The sequence below is a fragment of the Suhomyces tanzawaensis genome (genome assembly GCF_001661415.1).
Source record: "Suhomyces tanzawaensis NRRL Y-17324 unplaced genomic scaffold CANTAscaffold_7, whole genome shotgun sequence".
Lineage (NCBI taxonomy): Eukaryota > Fungi > Ascomycota > Pichiomycetes > Serinales > Debaryomycetaceae > Suhomyces > Suhomyces tanzawaensis.
In genome coordinates, this window is record NW_017963642.1 from 16,225 (window position 1) to 33,391 (window position 17,167).

Sequence of the window (17,167 nt, forward strand, 5' to 3'; positions counted from 1 at the left end):
ACCTGTGATGGAAAGAGAGGGAGAAGTGATGGTACTATGCTCTGAAGCAACTACAGCGCTTGTTTTAGTATTCTAGTCCTATTAAGTTCTCGAATAATGCATGTTAATGAGTTTTTATTGATTCATACCGATAGATACAGAATCATAAGCTTGAGATGCGTGCTTGAATTGGGCTGAAAGCGAAAGCTGTAACTTTATCCCGGACACTACTGTCTATTATTTCAGCCCAGTGCCAAATAACAGTCCGAAATCGATTTTCTGGCTTTTACGATGATTTTCCGTTCTCATTTGTGAATTCAACTAGTTCTCTCTGGATCTCGGCCACGAAATCACCATTCTCTTCTGTGAATCCAGTCCACAATTCTCTGTCTTCAGCCACGTGCACAGGAATCAAAGCTTCTTCTTTCACATTCCCTCCCTGGACCAACTTTACGTATGCGGAGTGAAGACCAATCTGGTTCGATTTGTAGGCTGTGCTATTTGCCAGGACCTTGGTTGCCAGGAATAATTTGAACTGAGTAAAGGCGTCGTCATTGAGGAGCGTGGTGCCAAAAGCATTTTGGGTGTGGTCTCTCAACTGGTTCTTTCTGCCAGTGTCTAGCTCGTAGATTATGGGATAGAGCACCTTGGACTCGTACAACTCTGGGTATTTTTGCACCTGTGGACCAGTTGGCACTCTTTTGAGGTGGTGCAAGATCTTGAATCTGGTGCTGGAAGCGTGGTTCACGAGCAGTTGTCCGTCTGCATTCGATCGTTTCAGATCTCGTTCTAGCGAAGCCACATCGTACGTGATGGTCCCACTACTCAAGGAATTATCGTCAAAGACAAGACCTTTGTAATTGGCACATGGACCTATTTTATATTCGCCAAGGTGCTCTTCAAATGCTCGCTCGCTTAGACCCAAGAGACCCACGTACCGTCTGGTCAACAGAAGATTCGCTTCCTTCTTAGCCAACGCCTTGTTCATCTTCTTGGTGAACTTCTCGTCCCTCGACACTATCATGCCACCAGTGACATAACGGTCGAGCCTTTGCACCAATTTGAACCGCTTGGGGTCCAATGGAGCTTCGGGTCTGAGCAGCTTGAAAAATTTGGTTACTTGAGGAAGTAAGCTATGTGCACCGTAGCCTTCACAGGCGATTCCCGAGGGCTTGTTAACAAGCACGTACTTGAAGGTGTACTTGACGATGTTGATGCTCATGGCTGGTATTCCAGACTTCACTATCACTCCAGGCTAATCCTCCAAGTGTCAATGAGCATCCCGTCCTGCAGGTGAAGGAACAGATTGGTGCAAAGAGAATAAGGTACTCCAGAGTATTAGGTCGAAACACACACGATGCAGCTGGTAAATGGACGCCATTAATATCCGCCATAGCACATGAGTATTGAGTAGTCTTTTTTTGATCTAAATCTGGTGACTGGGCCATGGTGCTGGGTTTCTGAATTCAATTTCGTGTTTCTGAAATGCAATTTTGCCATAACTAAACCAGCAGTTTTTTCTGATATATCAAACACAGGATTTTCGAGCTTTCAGTATCGTAGTAGCCTGATTATAATTGTCTATCAGCAATAGCAATTGGGTGTATAAGGCCTCTTCACTATATAAACATCCGGACCACAACCACTTGAGAAAGTTGAAAAAACTGAATTCAACCTTTCAATAATACCTTGTTTCGTACACCTGCTATCATGCCCTACTCTTCCCCTAGGCCCGTTTCCGAACCCCTCCTTGATGACTCACTAGGTTCCAGTTCCAGTTGCACCCATCGATCCTGCATGCGCGCCAAACCGGATCGAGTATAATGACTAACAAATAAGCTATAAAGCACTAGTAAGAGTCCTCTTAACCCGTACAAGAGCAATTTAGATAGATACGACCCAAATGTCTGCTCCGGAATCTATAAATGCCACGCCAGAGCCAGGGTCGGCCCCAAGAACGACCCCTAAAGCCCCAAATTCCAAGAGAAGAGGGCCAAAAAATGGCAAGAAAACCACCAAACCAAAGCCCAAAAACACCAAAGAAGAGCAAAAGGACCCCACCCAGACGTCCAAGTTCTTACAATTGTCAAAGCTCGTCAAGAAGTACAAGCCTGTGACTATCAACGGAATCCCCACCAAGTCTATCACCGAGCAGATCAAGCAACGGGAGGTGGAAAATGCGGACTACTTCAAGAACCAGTACACTAACAGCGAGAGGCTCTCGTTCGTCCAGAAGTACCTCTTGGAATACATGAAGAACCAGCCTGAGGCTGTGATATATTTGTCGTTCGTGATCCGACCATCCGATCCCGAGTTTCCCTTCGACTTGGAGTTATTGAAGTTGAACTTAAGCATTCCTGCCAACTACCCCAAGGTGAAGGCCCAGAGGCCGTCAGTGGTGGTGTTGAACGACGATATTCCTAGAGGCTTTGCCGTGAACATCGAATTGGGGTTCCGCAGAATCGTGGATATAGCCATGAATAAGGTCAGCGACGAAGAAATTGAGTTGGTCGAGGGCGCAGGCTTAAAGTCACAGGTCATGACCTTGGACAAGTACCTTGAGCTTTTCTTGAAGCAGGAAAAGAGGGAGACCATCAAGTTTGTTAAGACCAAACCCAAGCCTGTGCTGGCAAAGCAGGAGAAACCACGCGAAAACACCACTGCGAAGGTAGCTACAAAACCCGAGACCAAGTCCTCTCAAGTCCCCATCGTAGTGTCGCCTGAAACTGCCTCCCTCAGGGCCCAGCTTCTCGAAGAAATGAACAATAAGTTGGGCTCCAGTATCAAACTCTTCAAGAAATCGGCACTGGAACACAGATACAAGGTGACTTTGCCAGCATACGACAAATCGCTTCCCGAGCTCTGGAAATTAAATAATTCGGTGGACATCATGATGTCGGTGCCCCATAACTACCCCCAGGCCAATATTGGCGTTTCTGTGCCGAATAATTTCAACACCAACTTGATATTGAAGTACAAGAAGAGCGAGGGCGACCAACAATTGTTGCTTGAGACTGCACGCCACTACAAGCAGTTAGAGAAGAACTTGGCTGCGAACGTGGCCAGCTTCGTGGCCGAGTCTCCAAGCTTGGTTCAACGGTTGAACTGGATGGTCAATAACTTGGCACGATTCTGTGCGCCAGCATCGGAGTTCCAGAAATGGGTGCAGAGCGCAAATACCATTCAAGTGTCAGAAAGATAATGGGAGAAGAGTGCTAGAAGAGAAAATTCTTCACCAGAAAGAAGAGATCAGATCGGGGAATGTTCGCATACATAGCTTTCCAGTATATTTCCATACCAGCTTTTGAGTGCCTCTAACGGTGTATTGACACAATATCGGTGGACTTCTCTTCTAAATAGATCATGATACACGGCCAGGGCCCTGGTTGGTTTGCGCCTTCGTCCACCATTATGCTGTAATTATTCGTAGTGATTAGTGCTGACGGTATAGGCCAAAGGAAAGCGAAATTGCAAGTCTCCATCCAGTCGATACTTGTAAACAATTCTCATTTTTGGGCATTTGGCCCTTTGGCCCTGTACTTGAATATAATAAAAACTAAGCAAGTTAGCAGGTGTATTACTGTGATTTCACTGAGTTTAGTAAGAAGTGGCAGCTCCAACATTTGGTAAAATAATCCTTAAGGAAATAATTAAGTCTCCAAAATCGGTCAAATTTTTGTAGTTTGTAGCTTAACGGGTTTTTTAAAATCATTTCTTTAATTGCATGAAACCCCAAATTTCCAGTAATTTTGTTAGAATTTATAAAATTTAAATTTTGACGCAAGGTAGCTAAATATGACAGCAAAATTGCCCGATCTACAGGAAAGTGTATAATCATAAGACATGTATCATGTGTTACTTATACAATCATTCAAACTCGGTATATAAAACCATCTAATTACCTGCTAATGACTACGACTCACTGTTTACTACATAATTGAACTACGTAGTTTTTCACGGCGAAAACCATCCGGGATCCCAGTGTCGAAAATAGATTCACCAGCTACCTGAGCACCTCAAAATCGTAGACATAGTAATGCATTGCATCCACTAGTTAGAGAGTAATAGCAAAGATTATCAGTGCGAACTCACGACTGATGAGTCTGGCCAGTCTATTCGATCGCCTGTACCTGAAAGCCGCAAATCTCTCTTGGTGGGGCTGAGGTCAGATCAGTCCACAGTTCTAACAGGTTATTCACAGTTCTACCAACACTATTCTCCCAGCACTAGCAGTGTACTACAGCGGTGTACTACAACAGTGTACTCCCAGCCAGTACAATCCTCGCTAGCACCACCGGTACCACACATACCCCTATCAGTACCACACCTACCCTACCACCAACGCGCAATCATCACCATACACGTGACCTCAACTACCCACAAGAACTACCAATCACCACTACTCACCACCACCACCATGGCCACGATAAATCCTCCAGGCGACCACCACCACCACCTCGCACAGACTCCCGCCCCTACAGGCATCTCCGCCTCCGCTCTCACCGATGACAAGCATCAGATCTCCTTCCAGTATGCCAACGAATGTGATCTAGAAATACACTGCTCACCTTTTGGATTGAGTGGACTCTATATCAAAGTCACAGGAACAAACCTCATGGGAATCGGCCTGGCTATGGGCCTCATCACAGGCAGCACCAAGGGACTCATCCACTACAATGATCTGAACGACTTGATAGACCAGAAGTACAAATTGTACGTGATTGTGGACGACGAGGGCATGCTCCGGATCGATTTCACCAAGATCTTCACGTTGCACAAGGACAAGCCCGAAGACAAGGACGCCAAGGACGTGGGCACCACGCCAGACGTGAAGTCCGAGAAAAGCGACCTCGGAGACAAGTTCGAGGAGGAAGAGGTACCTACATTGATTTTCCGAGGCAAGTGTCCTGAAGGCAGGCCTGACAACATCGAGCCATTTATCGGGATCTTTTCCTTTGAGAGAGAGGATTAGGAGTGGCACGAGAGGGACGAAGGACGAGGGACTAAAAGAGAGGAGCTAGTGGAGTCTGGACGACTCCTGCGGAAAGCTACAGCGCTAGAGGACAGCCAGAAAGGAAAATGGACTACTTGATGGCCAGGTTGTTAATGCTTCACCACTCTGGGTGAATAAAACACTGTGGGTGATTAATCCTCCTATTCTGGGTGATAATCCGTATGGGAAGAATCGTAAGAAACAGGGCAAGTGAGCTACTGAGAGCTGTCACATTGAACCAGTCACCAGTGCTGCCACTGCCAGTCCACCTGCCACCGCCCATTGGTCTCTTTTTGGAGAATTCTGTATTTCTGCACCCACATGCATGTTTCGGGTCCGTCATGCACAGAGACGTCCAGAGACGTTATTATCTAGAGGCTTATAGTCCAGCTTACATAAGAGATCACGTGATCCCACCTACCGACCCCTGCTAGCAGGATGTTGCCCTAGGTGAGGAGGACATTGGCTTACCTATCTTCGACTTCTGTTATTATTATATCTTTATACATTGCTTTGTTCAACCGTTTCCGGTTTGGCTGTAGTTGCGAAATTTCGGATTTTCAGTGGAGTCTACCTCCAGATTAATTGTGAACTGAATTGTTAGAAGTTAAGAGAAGTCAGGCGTGGAACGCTCGAAGCTGTTGAATCCACAACATGTAGACTGTTCCGTAGACCCCAGAGCACCGAAGGCTGGATTATCGGTGCTTCAGGTGGAAAATCAATTGCGATCAATTAGTCTATGTTCTAGCCACTCACTGGAATTTGCCAGAAAGAAAACCAACAGATCTCATAGCATATGACATACCTATCTTACCACCAAATATAGGCCCCATAGAAGATGTCCATGCACTTTTCGGATAATAGGGGATTCTTTCTATCTCTAGTTAAAATAGATCTAAGTGCCAGCGATCCTAACACTCTAGATGACAAATCAATATACTCTTCCAACCCGAGTGACTCCAAAGCCAAAGTGGCGACTTCCAATCATTAGTACTGCGTACTGACGACTGCAAATTTCAAGGTTTAGTAAAGTAATGACCAAGTGCTGAATCTTAATCTGGTCCATTTTCTACCAGGATTACGCAAGCTATCGGAATTGCTGGCCAGGAGTTGCTACAGGCTCTTAGGGACCTCTACTGGTAGCAATGGAAGATAGATACGCTATATTCCAATGAGATCCTCTCCCTACTAGCCAATAATAATTTAAGATCCATTATCATGAATAATGATCTACTATCCGGAAAGTGCAGGCCGGAGTACCCTCCGACGTCTCATGTGACGCTCCATGTGACGGGCCGGCCTCCAGCGGCCCCGTCAGCCGATGGGCCCTGTGATCCTCGGCACCTCGCTGGACCGCGGTCGTGCGCGCGCCAGGCCCTGGCACCTCGGGACCTGGGTGAGTGTCCCAGAGTAGTGCAGCATGGATGTTGCCACTGGCCGGCTCCCTCGGCTTCCTGGCTGTCGTCGCCGCCGCCAGCACACCCACAGCCCTCGCTCTGCCAACCTGAACATCCGTACTACCACCGCCATCCACGGCCTCCCATCCCAGTTTACACGTTACCCCACACCCTCCATCGCAGCTGTGCACGTTACAGCCCACCTCGCGTTACAGGTTAGCCCCCACCTACCCCAGTCTTTTTCGCGTGCTTGCCTCGGACACACCCCTCCCCTCGGTCCTGTGAAATCGTCCCTGGTCACTATATAAGCAGCACACCCCCCACACTTTTCAGGCCACTATTCCCCATCACATACATCATGGAAAGATTAAACCAATTAAGCGGTCAATTGAGCCCATCCTCCAAGCAAGCCTTGCTCAAAAAGAACCCTGACGACGTCGTCATCGTTGGCGCTTACAGAACCGCCTTGACCAGAGGTGGCAAGGGTAAGTTCAAGGACGTGGGCTCCGACTACATCTTGACTGCGTTCTTGAAGGAGTTCGTCAAGAAGACCGGCGTGGACGTCAACTTGATCGAGGACGTTGCTGTCGGTAACGTGCTTAACCGTTCTGCTGGTGCTTTCGAGCACCGTGGTGCTGCTTTGGCTTCTGGTATTCCAAACACAGCTGCGTTTGTCGCCATCAACAGACAATGTTCCTCGGGATTGATGGCTGTTTCCGACATTGCCAACAAGATCAAGACAGGCGAAATCGACTGTGGTTTGGCTGCAGGTGTCGAGTCCATGTCTTCCAACTACGGCCCTCAATCTCTCCCAAAGGTGTCTGAACAATTGCAGAACGACCCAGAAATGCAAAAGTGTTTGATCCCTATGGGTATCACCAACGAGAACGTGGTCAAGAAGCACAACATCCCTAGAAGCAAGCAGGACGCCTTTGCTGCTGCCTCTTACCAAAAGGCTGAGAAGGCTGTCTCCTCGGGTGCCTTCAAGGACGAAATCTTGCCTATCGAATCGTTCTTGGCTGAAGAAGATGACGACGAAAACGTCACCTGGAAGTCCATCGTTGTCGACACCGATGAAGGTCCAAGACCAGGTGTCACTGCCGAATCCTTAGGCAAGTTGAAGCCAGCCTTCGCCAAGGACGGTACCACCCACGCTGGTAACGCCTCGCAAGTCTCTGACGGTGCCGCCGCCGTCTTGTTGATGAGAAGATCTTTGGCTGAACAAAAGGGCTACAAGATCGAAGGTAAGTTCGTTCTCTGTACCTCCGCTGGTGTTCCACCAGAAATCATGGGTATTGGTCCAGCTGTTGCCATTCCAAGAGTTTTGCAAAAGACCGGCTTGAAGGTCAGCGACGTCGATGTTTTCGAAGTCAACGAAGCTTTCGCTGCTCAATGTTTATACTCCGCTGAAAGCGTCAACATCCCATCCGAGAAGTTGAACATCCGTGGTGGTGCCATCGCTTTGGGCCATCCATTGGGTGCCACTGGTGCCAGACAATATGCTACCATCTTGAGATTGTTGAAGCCAGGTCAAATCGGTTTGACTTCCATGTGTATTGGTACTGGTATGGGTGCCGCTTCCGTCCTTATCAAGGAGTAAGCGAGTGGTGTTACTGCTAGTCAGTATTTTATAGTTCATTCAAAAATTCGGATCTGAGTGTTCCTGGTTTTACGATTCAATATTTATAGTTAATGAATATCTATTTATTAGTGATGTCTGGAGTAGCTGTATAGTCCAAACGTTTTTCGCAGCCATTGCCCAGGTGTTGGGTGGTTCTTACCCCCAGAGTAAATCTTAGTATGGCTTAGACCCTTATAAAATATTTACTATTGTGCAATCTAACCTAGGTGAAGCTCGTGGATTATCATTCATAAATGAACAAAAAACTAGTAGATCAATGGAAAAGTAAGATATGAAGTACTAAGATTCTATCTGGGGTGCGATCTTTGTTGCGCCCAGTTCTTGCAGTACTTTCAACACTTCTATCATCGCTTTCATCGAATTGAAAAAACCACCAACTCATCATTTCGTATATCCACACCTTAATATTACTTTCATTCTAGGTGACATGTTTGAGTTAGCTGGCTGACTAGAGCAATATTTGTCCCTTTTAATTTTACTCCACAAGATGGTAGCAAAGATATTAATTAGATCTATCTGTCGTCACAAAACGCTCAATTAACCTATACTTTTGCACCCAAAATTGATCACGTGAGTAGAGAATTGAGCTCCACAAGATGTCCTACAAGAATTGAATTGATTTAATATGTTGGGTTCAGTCAGAATGTAGGTGGATATGCCTAATATGAAACAAATTCATTACTGTGCTTTAAATCCTATTTTCAAGTAGGTGGTTTTCTAAGATAAGATGAGCCCCCCCCCTATTATGTATTTCACATGTCGAGGACTGTGATGTAAAGTTAATACTAGATTTCATTAGGTAAATATACTTCTAATATTGGTAAGGAGTACACTGATGAATTTTATTACTTGACTTATAATTTGGATGTCACTTGAATCATGATGGGTTATAGCTCAAACATGCAGCATTTCTGATTCATTTTTACTAGATATTCCCAAATTATTCACTTGATTATTTTATATCTTTTAATTTTGTGATCTCCAATAGAATTTCGTTGACCATCTTCCAACACGCCAGGTAAAACTAATGAGCACAACAGTAAGCCAGTTGGCGAATTCCACTAGAAGTTTCAGAATGTGGGACAGCTATTCTAGTAACATGTATGGGCACCTCTCAATAGTACCACCAAAAATGAGGAATATCCCGGTCTAAACCAGAATTTTATTTGCGAGGCTCATATTCTGGAGCACTATATTCAAAAAGAGCTGGAATATTCATGGAAAGATGCCGGATGAACGAATCTAGACTAGTTGCCATCTCGAGCTTAAAGCCAATCATGGTAAGAGATCTCTGAATGAGCCCGAATGAAGCCACTCTAACGTAAAACTCCATTAATCACCAAAGGTACAGAATAGTATTACAATGTGTGTTTTATTATTTTCAAACAAATAGTTGTAAAATTCACACCCTCTCTGAATTGGAATTAGTCTGCACATAAAGAGATCGATTCGAACAAAATCCTAGGAACCAACATGAAAACTCAGGATTAGAAATCCTTTCCTTATTATCGTCTAGTTAATTTCCCAGGAACCAGTTTTACAATGCCAAAGGCTTTTACATCTTATTTTCTTCGTCACTGCATTGCGTAATATCAAGGAAAAATAGCCCTATAGTAGCTAGAATTACGACCTTTGATGGGACAATTCGAATGTTCGCTAACTTATAAGGGGTAATACCCTGAAAATAGTATAATACATGAGCACAACGTCTCTTAAAGTCAAAAGTCCCCATCTTGGTTCTCACTTAAAATAGACATTGGAGCTCTTTCTTCTCTCACTTACAATCTCATCAACCCGACTATTGTTTTCGCTGTCCTTTGCACTGTTGCCTTGATGGGCTCTGTGTGGGAAATAGACAACATTGATAGGGGGCAAGTAGTACACGTTAGAGATGGGGAAGTACTTGTACCTTTTAATTGATTTCAAGTCCAAAACTGTCGCATTATTTCCAGAATACGCCAATGGTGGAACTGAACTGTTCTTGGCTTGGTCTTTTTGCGAGCCTTCAGTGCTGCCACTTGGAGGCCTTGTCATTCTTTGACTTGTGGACTCCTCCTCAATCGACGATGCTGCTCCAGATGAGATCTCTTCATCTTCATCCATGGCATCGTTTAACATGCTGTTCATGACTTTAACACTTGGGGCCGTTTGTGAGGCTCTTTTGGTGTCCAGTTTCTCGACAGAGGAGTGAGGTTGACTGGGGTTGCCCAAAGTCTCTTCTGGTTCTTCATCTTCTTCATCATCATCATCTCTGGTGAATAAATCGAAACTCTTCTTTGAAGTGCTCAGTCTTCCCTTAATCAAGATGTCGTTCTTTTCAGTATAGAAATTAGGGTTTCTGCCTCTGACAATGATCGGTTCACTTGTAATTTCGTGTAGAACGATTTCGTTATTGTCCAGACTGTTTCCACCCTGTCCAGCACCCAAGTTGTTCACCTCATCATCTACATAGTCGTCGTAATACAAATCTGCCACAACTGCACTCAACTTGATTTTTAACCGGTAGTAGTTTTGGAACGTGGAGTTACCATTGTTGGGAGTGGCATTTTTGAACTGCAACTTATTGATGATGAAATACTGATCGATTTCGCCGTTTTCAAGCGAAACATCGTCGTTGAGAATCACTACGTGTTCATTCTCGTTCATATGGGAGGGCTGGATTATATCGGGATTGTCCTTTTTGAGCTTCTCGGCCTTGTCCTTATCCTTCTTCACGATCTTGATAAAGATAGGAACGCTTCTGTTGTTGAGGCTGGTAACAGCCAGCACCTCGATCTTGAAGTACTTGATGACCCTTGTGATGGAGTATCCGTACTCGCTGCTGCGCACTCGGAGGAGTTTGTCGTTCAGTTTGAATCCCTTAATGTTCATGTTCATGGAGATCTGGATGTAATTTCTCCTGTAGCAAGAAATCACCCTAGGGTCCTGTTTCACTGATGGATCGGGGGCATCCATTTCGTCGCTCGCATCCTTGTCTTCGTCATTTTTCTTCGCGAAGATGTAGACGATATTATCGGTGTCGTTGGTGAGAAAACGTCCGTTCAAAAAGCCATTGAAGTCGACTTCCACCTCGTTGTCGTCCTTGTCGACGATTTTGTACTCTTCAGGTGTGTGGGACACAGCCGTACCCTTCTTGAAATCCAACAACGCCCTGCACTTTTTTTTGGTGTAGTCCAACTCGTACTCAGAGCCTTTGATGTCTTTCTTTTTGGTTTTCATCCGTTTTTTTGCTGGTTCCGAGGGGTCTACGCTGGGAGGTGGTGCTGTTTCGATGGCAGACGGAGCCTCGAGCTCGGCGAGGTTGGAGGGCTCGGGACTGGAGATTTTCTCTGAGGAATCGATGAATGGCGAGTTGTTGTAGAGGTTGGAGGACGCAGACGTAGGCATGCCCATCGAGGAGTCCAAGGCAGAATTGGCGAACCAGTTGAGGTCTCTGTTGGCATTTTTCGAGAAGGCAGCCGTGTTGAGGAAGTTGGAGGACGAATTGGACGCATGGAGGCCGTGGGACGGCTGGAACTGCATCATCTGGGCGTACTGGTCGTCCTGGACATGCGACGCCTGCGGCTGTTGCTGGAGCTGCTGGAGCTGCTGGAGTTGCTGCTGTTGCTGCTGGAGCATATGCAACTGCTGCTGCTGCTGGCTCAGCCACTGCTGGGACCCTTGTGTCTGCATTTGCGGCTGCTGTTGCTGCTGCTGCTGCTGTTGCTGCTGCAGCACGAGCTGCTGGTTGTAGGGGTTCATCTGGAACAACGAGAGCGACATGTGCTGCGGGTGGTGCTTGGTGTTGTAGTGCCCAATGTGCTGTGGCGCCAACGGCATGTCGAACGGCGCCATCATGGGATACTGCTGGTTCTGCTGGAGGTTCTGCTGGGGGTTTGAAACGGGTCCTGAAGGTGTGGAGGCAAAGCTGGTGTGGCTGCCAATGAAGTTGTTGTTGTTCATGAAGTTGCTGTAGTTGCTGGACCCTCCAGTGTTGGTTCCTAGCAGACTGGCGTGCTGTTTGGAGGTGGGAGACGCCATGGAGTCGATGGCATCGCGCTGGTGGTAGCTGTAGTCCAAATCCTCCTGCTTTACGGTGACGGGCGTGGCGTCGGCAGGAGCAGGCGCAGGAGGCGAGACGTGGTGGAGAATGTCGGGAATGAAGAGGGAGGCCAAGTCATCGAGTCTGTCTTTGGAGTCGTTCATGGCGGCTAACGGGGAATGGGCGTGGGGAGGAACGTGGGGGACGCGGGGACGTGGGGGAGAAGACGCTAGAAGCGCAGTGGGGGCACGGTGGAGGCAGTGCAACAAGCAGGGACTTTGGGGACGTGGGCAGCGACGAGTGCCAGTGGTGGAAACTGGAGGGTTATAAGGAAGTGAACCGTGCGGGTACGGGTCATGTGATGTTCAGCCGCGGTGCATATTGCAACGTTCCATTGTGCGGAAAGGAGACGGTCAGACAGGGACAAAACGCCGTTTGGCAGGTTATCCTGGTACGACCGGGCGCAGGAGGCGCACACTGCGCAGGGAAGAGTCATAATTGATAAGATGGATGCGGAGAGAAATCGGATTGTCAGATAAACGAGGAGAGTGGTGAGATAAATATTGGAGAAACGCCACCCACCAGCGATCGGTTCCTAGCCAGCGACAAACCAATTTCTGTGCCTGATTGGATTGATACTACAAATACAGCCATTTCTGGTTTCATTTCTGATTCCGTTTCTGATTCTTCCGATTTAGTGTCTGATTTCATTGATTTCATTTGATTACCGATTTCAGTGTCTGATTTCAGTGATACCCAACACTTTTCTTCCACTGAATCCATTACTGATTTCAGTGTCTGATTCCGTTCTGCTTCCGCATCAGTCTCTTTCTGACCTTCATATTCCCCTCCCCACGATGGTCCATCAGCCCCCTTTCCTCGTGGAGCAGTTCATGGACAAGTACGAGTCCGGCATCGCCCACAACATGGGCGAGACGTGCGTCGAGTCGTTGTCGGTTGCAGATCTCCAGCGCTTGACACACACCGACCTCACCCCCCAAATCCTTGCAGCCAAGCTCACCTACGGCGACATCAGAGGGTCTGACGCGTTGAAGGCAGCCATCGCCCTGGTCTACAACGCCAACGGCGCCGACCGCGTTGCGCCCGACCATGTGGTGGTCACCAACGGCGCCATCGGCGCAAACTTCCTTGCGTTTTACTCGTTGGTCGCGCCTGGCGACACTGTGATAGTTGTGGACCCCACATACCAACAATTGTCGGCAGTGCCAGGGATGTTTTCCGGGAACCAGGCCAATGTGATCCCCTGGAAGCTCGCGTATGACGACGGGTTCCAGCCGCGGTTGGACGATTTGCGGTCGTTGGTCGAGCAGCACCGCCCGCGGTTGGTGGTGATCAACAACCCCAACAACCCCACGGGAGTGGTGTGGAACGACGCCAGCTTGCAGGGCATTATCGACATCTGCCGGCCGCACGGGGTGCGGATTCTCTGCGACGAGGTGTACCGGCCGCTCTTCCACTCGGTTCCTGCGTCACCACGGCTGATTGTGCAGTTTGGCTACGAGCACGCCATCTCCACCTCGTCGATCTCCAAGGCGTTTTCGTTTGCTGGGCTCCGGGTGGGGTGGATCGTGTGCCCCAGCGCTGCCATCCGTAGCGATCTCTGGGAGAAGCGGGACTACAACACGATCTCGGTAGGGGTGCTTGACGACTTGGTGGCAGCGCACGCGTTGCAGCACGCGCAGGTGCTTCTCGAGCGCAGCTACCGCATCTGTGTCCGCAACTTGGCGGTGATCGACGAGTTCATCCGCTCCTCCAACGGTGCATACTCGTGGGTGCGCCCGGCAGGAGGCTCAACGTGCTTCATCCGCATCAACGCTGACATTGACGTGGACAAAATGTGTCAGGACCTCGCCCAGTCCCATGCAACGTTGGCGGTCCCCGGCAGCGTGTTCGGCAAGCAGTGGACCCGATTTGTCCGGATTGGGTTTGGCAATAACCCGGAGGCTATTCAGCGGGGTTTGGCCGAGCTCCATAGGTGGGTGCAGACGAGCAAATAAACAGTCGAATAAAGTTAGTTCTGTAAATCGAGTCGAGTTTGTACATGCGGCGTCTGGCGCTTGGTTGTAGCGATTGCTGGGCAGATCCACCGACAGTCAAAAGTGATCCAGCGATATCGCACTGTGCGCAGGGCGATGCGTTTTACGAGCGAGATAGACATTTGCATGGTAGTAAGAGAGTTTGGGGTGGTTCTGAATGGGGACTGGCGGGCAGGGACTGGGACGGCGGAGGGCCGCCGGTCGATGGGCCGTTGCTGGCGCCACAGGCACAGGGGGGGTGGAACTCGGAATATCTCCCATGCGCGCTAAATATAGTGCCTACGTCATACCACCAGGACGGCTGCAGGCTGTGCCGGGGTACAGTGTGGAAGATGCGCCAGGTTAGGACCCCCAGCTGGAGGGTTTGGCGTCGGTGCATACACGGCGTGGCAGCGGCGCCAGGTGCCTAGTGGTAGACACTGCGGGGGAGCAGCAGGGAAAGGCAGGGAAGACAGTGCCGGGAGAACAGACAGCGCACGCAAAGAACAATAGGAACCGATCCTCACGACCCCCACGAACCGGCACCCACGAACCGGCACCCACAAACCGACACCTACCACCTACCACCACCACCTACCCACCACCAGCTCCCCTTCACCAGCTCCCCTCCACCCAGGTCTCCTGCACAATGTGCCCTGCCAGGCCCACCCGTTTGGGTACCGGTTCCGCACCCAGCCGTTCACTGTCTATATTTACTATTTCGCTTCTAATAATACCCCCGCCGGCCCTATAAAGTAGTGTCTGCCTCCTGGTGCACACGCCGCAAAATTGTCTGTACACTACACAGAAAAATCTGACGGGTCGCAACTCTACCTTACCACCGTCTGTGATCACCGACACCACCAGACATCGCCACCACCACGAGACACCGCAGTCGCCAGAGACGACTCCCCCCTCATAGCAAAAACGTCGCCACCACCACATACGTCGCCACCACGCAATCGCCACCTCCATTCTCGCAAATCCCCCCCACACACTCTAACCCCCACTAACCCTCCATCGCCCAATCCCCACCAATCCCCACCATGGCGTCTTCCTCCGACGACACCATCTACTACGGCCGTTCCGTCAACAAGGTGTTCAACCAGGACTTCATCATCGACAAGCGGTTCAAGATCGTCAAGCAGTTGGGCCACGGCGCCTACGGCATCGTGTGCTCCGCCAAGTACGACGACGGCTCGTCGTCTCCCACCCCCGACACCAACCAGTGCAATTCGTCCACGCTGGACGGCTCATACGTGGCCATCAAGAAGATCACCAACATCTTCTCCAAGAAAATCTTGTGCAAGCGCTCGCTCCGCGAGTTGAAGTTGTTGCAATTCTTCCGCGGGCACAAGAACATCACCTGCCTCTACGACTTGGACATCATCCCCAACCCGATGACGGGCAAGTTCAACGAGATCTACTTGTACGAAGAGTTGATGGAGTGCGACATGCACCAGATCATCCGTCTGGGCCAGTCGTTGACAGACTCGCACTACCAATCGTTCATCTACCAGGTGTTGTGTGGGTTGAAGTACATCCACTCGGCAGACGTGTTGCACCGCGACTTGAAGCCAGGCAACTTGTTGGTCAACGCGGACTGTGAGCTCAAGATCTGTGACTTTGGCTTGGCCAGGGGCTTCTCGGAGAACCCCGAGCAGAACGCAGGCTTTATGACGGAATACGTGGCCACCCGGTGGTACAGAGCCCCGGAGATCATGTTGAGCTTCACCAACTACACCAAGGCCATCGACATCTGGTCGGTGGGGTGCATCTTGGCCGAGTTGTTGGGAGGAAAGCCGCTTTTCCGCGGAAAGGACTACGTGGACCAGTTGAACCAGATCTTGTTGATCTTGGGAACCCCCAAAAATTCGACCTTGACCAAGATCGGCTCCGTCAGAGCCCAGAACTACGTCAGGTCCCTCCCCTACATGGTCAAGGTGTCCTACGAAGAGTTGCTCCCCGGTTCCAACCCGTTGGCATTGGACTTGCTTGAGAAAATGCTCACGTTGGACCCCTACGAGAGAATCACGGTGGAGGAAGCCTTGAACCACCCCTACCTCTCGATATGGCACGATCCCCAGGACGAGCCCGAGTGCCAGGTCAAGTTCGACTTCAAGGCCTTCGAAACCGTTGACGACATGGACACCATGAAACAAATGATAATAGACGAGGTCAAGACCTTTAGAGAATTCGTTAGAAAACCCATCCACGAACAGCAACAGATCCAGCTCCAGTTGCAATTCCAGCAACGACAAAAGGAAGAGGAAGAACAGAAGAAGCAGCAGTACTTCGACCACCACCAATCCGCACCCGAGGACCACCTCCACAACGACTTGACTTCGATGTCAATCAACTCGGTCCCCAACCAGTACGAGCTCATGAACAATTTCGGTAACTCCAACAACATGTCGCTGGCCCTCAGTGCTGGCGTCAATACCAATCCCTCCGACTTGAACAGCAACCAGGACCTCCAGTACTACCAGTCGGTTCCAAAGCCCCAGGAATTGGACGAGTTTGTCCAGGGCCACGTTATGAACCAATCGGTCCATAACTCACAATTCCAGCCACTGTCTGGGGTGAGTGATGGCGAGCTTTTCAGATTGGAAGAAGAACTAGGGTTTGGATTGGACGGTAATTCCATGTTCAACAATCATTATTAGCCTAGCCACTTGCATTCACTTTGCCTCGCAGATTCCACATTAAACAATAACGTCACAACCACAACTGTCCGTTCGACGGCATGTTGAACGCATACCACAATAGAAGCATGGACTTTTAAGCGTAATTAATTCAAGGCTTGAAGTCAGAAATTCATATCCATCTGGCACTATACAAGCACGTGTACCATAACTATATCACGACGGGACTCATTAAAGGTACGATACATCATCGATACCTGCTCTTTTATATGTACTACATTATAGATCAATGATTCATTTTTGTAAGGAATTAATAGCGTAACCGACAGCATCGAAATAACCAGTTATTGATTAATCCACATGGAAGTATCTTTCATTCCATAAGCATTCAATCCCACCAACATTCAATCGTTCTATTCAATGTTACTCTAATCGTAAATTTCCCTTCTTCTAT

At 48.7% G+C, this 17,167-nt stretch overlaps 7 protein-coding genes across 7 annotated transcripts; 5 read left to right on the forward strand and 2 right to left on the reverse strand.

The window, feature by feature from the left end:
• Positions 1-57: 57 nt before the first annotated feature.
• Positions 58-1,201, reverse strand: CANTADRAFT_70003 (pseudouridine synthase; the record flags this gene model as incomplete). The annotated part of the gene is made up of 2 exons (XM_020211034.1): positions 58-831; positions 901-1,201. The coding sequence occupies 2 exons, from the start codon at positions 1,199-1,201 to the stop codon at positions 266-268; spliced, it is 867 nt and encodes a 288-aa protein (XP_020062309.1). The 3' UTR covers positions 58-265.
• A 639-nt stretch (positions 1,202-1,840) lies between these two features.
• Positions 1,841-3,597, forward strand: CANTADRAFT_27114 (uncharacterized protein). Its single transcript, XM_020207998.1, has one exon. The coding sequence runs from the start codon at positions 1,883-1,885 to the stop codon at positions 3,179-3,181; it is 1,299 nt and encodes a 432-aa protein (XP_020062310.1). The 5' UTR covers positions 1,841-1,882; the 3' UTR covers positions 3,182-3,597.
• A 799-nt stretch (positions 3,598-4,396) lies between these two features.
• Positions 4,397-4,951, forward strand: CANTADRAFT_55552 (uncharacterized protein; the record flags this gene model as incomplete). The annotated part of the gene is made up of 2 exons (XM_020210458.1): positions 4,397-4,789; positions 4,847-4,951. 2 exons carry the CDS (start codon positions 4,397-4,399, stop codon positions 4,949-4,951), a joined length of 498 nt encoding a protein of 165 aa, XP_020062311.1.
• A 1,776-nt stretch (positions 4,952-6,727) lies between these two features.
• On the forward strand, positions 6,728-7,969 carry POT1 (acetyl-CoA C-acyltransferase; the record flags this gene model as incomplete). Its single annotated transcript, XM_020210445.1, has 1 exon — positions 6,728-7,969. One exon carries the CDS (start codon positions 6,728-6,730, stop codon positions 7,967-7,969), a length of 1,242 nt encoding a protein of 413 aa, XP_020062312.1.
• Positions 7,970-9,751: 1,782 nt separating this feature from the next.
• REP1 (Rep1p) lies at positions 9,752-12,196 on the reverse strand (the record flags this gene model as incomplete). The annotated part of the gene is made up of 1 exon (XM_020211847.1): positions 9,752-12,196. The coding sequence occupies one exon, from the start codon at positions 12,194-12,196 to the stop codon at positions 9,752-9,754; it is 2,445 nt and encodes an 814-aa protein (XP_020062313.1).
• Positions 12,197-12,542: 346 nt separating this feature from the next.
• CANTADRAFT_299952 (uncharacterized protein) lies at positions 12,543-14,121 on the forward strand. Its single transcript, XM_020208326.1, has one exon. The coding sequence runs from the start codon at positions 12,890-12,892 to the stop codon at positions 14,048-14,050; it is 1,161 nt and encodes a 386-aa protein (XP_020062314.1). The 5' UTR covers positions 12,543-12,889; the 3' UTR covers positions 14,051-14,121.
• Positions 14,122-15,114: 993 nt separating this feature from the next.
• On the forward strand, positions 15,115-16,734 carry MKC1 (mitogen-activated serine/threonine-protein kinase; the record flags this gene model as incomplete). Its single annotated transcript, XM_020211160.1, has 1 exon — positions 15,115-16,734. The coding sequence occupies one exon, from the start codon at positions 15,115-15,117 to the stop codon at positions 16,732-16,734; it is 1,620 nt and encodes a 539-aa protein (XP_020062315.1).
• Between the last annotated feature and the right edge of the window lie 433 nt (positions 16,735-17,167).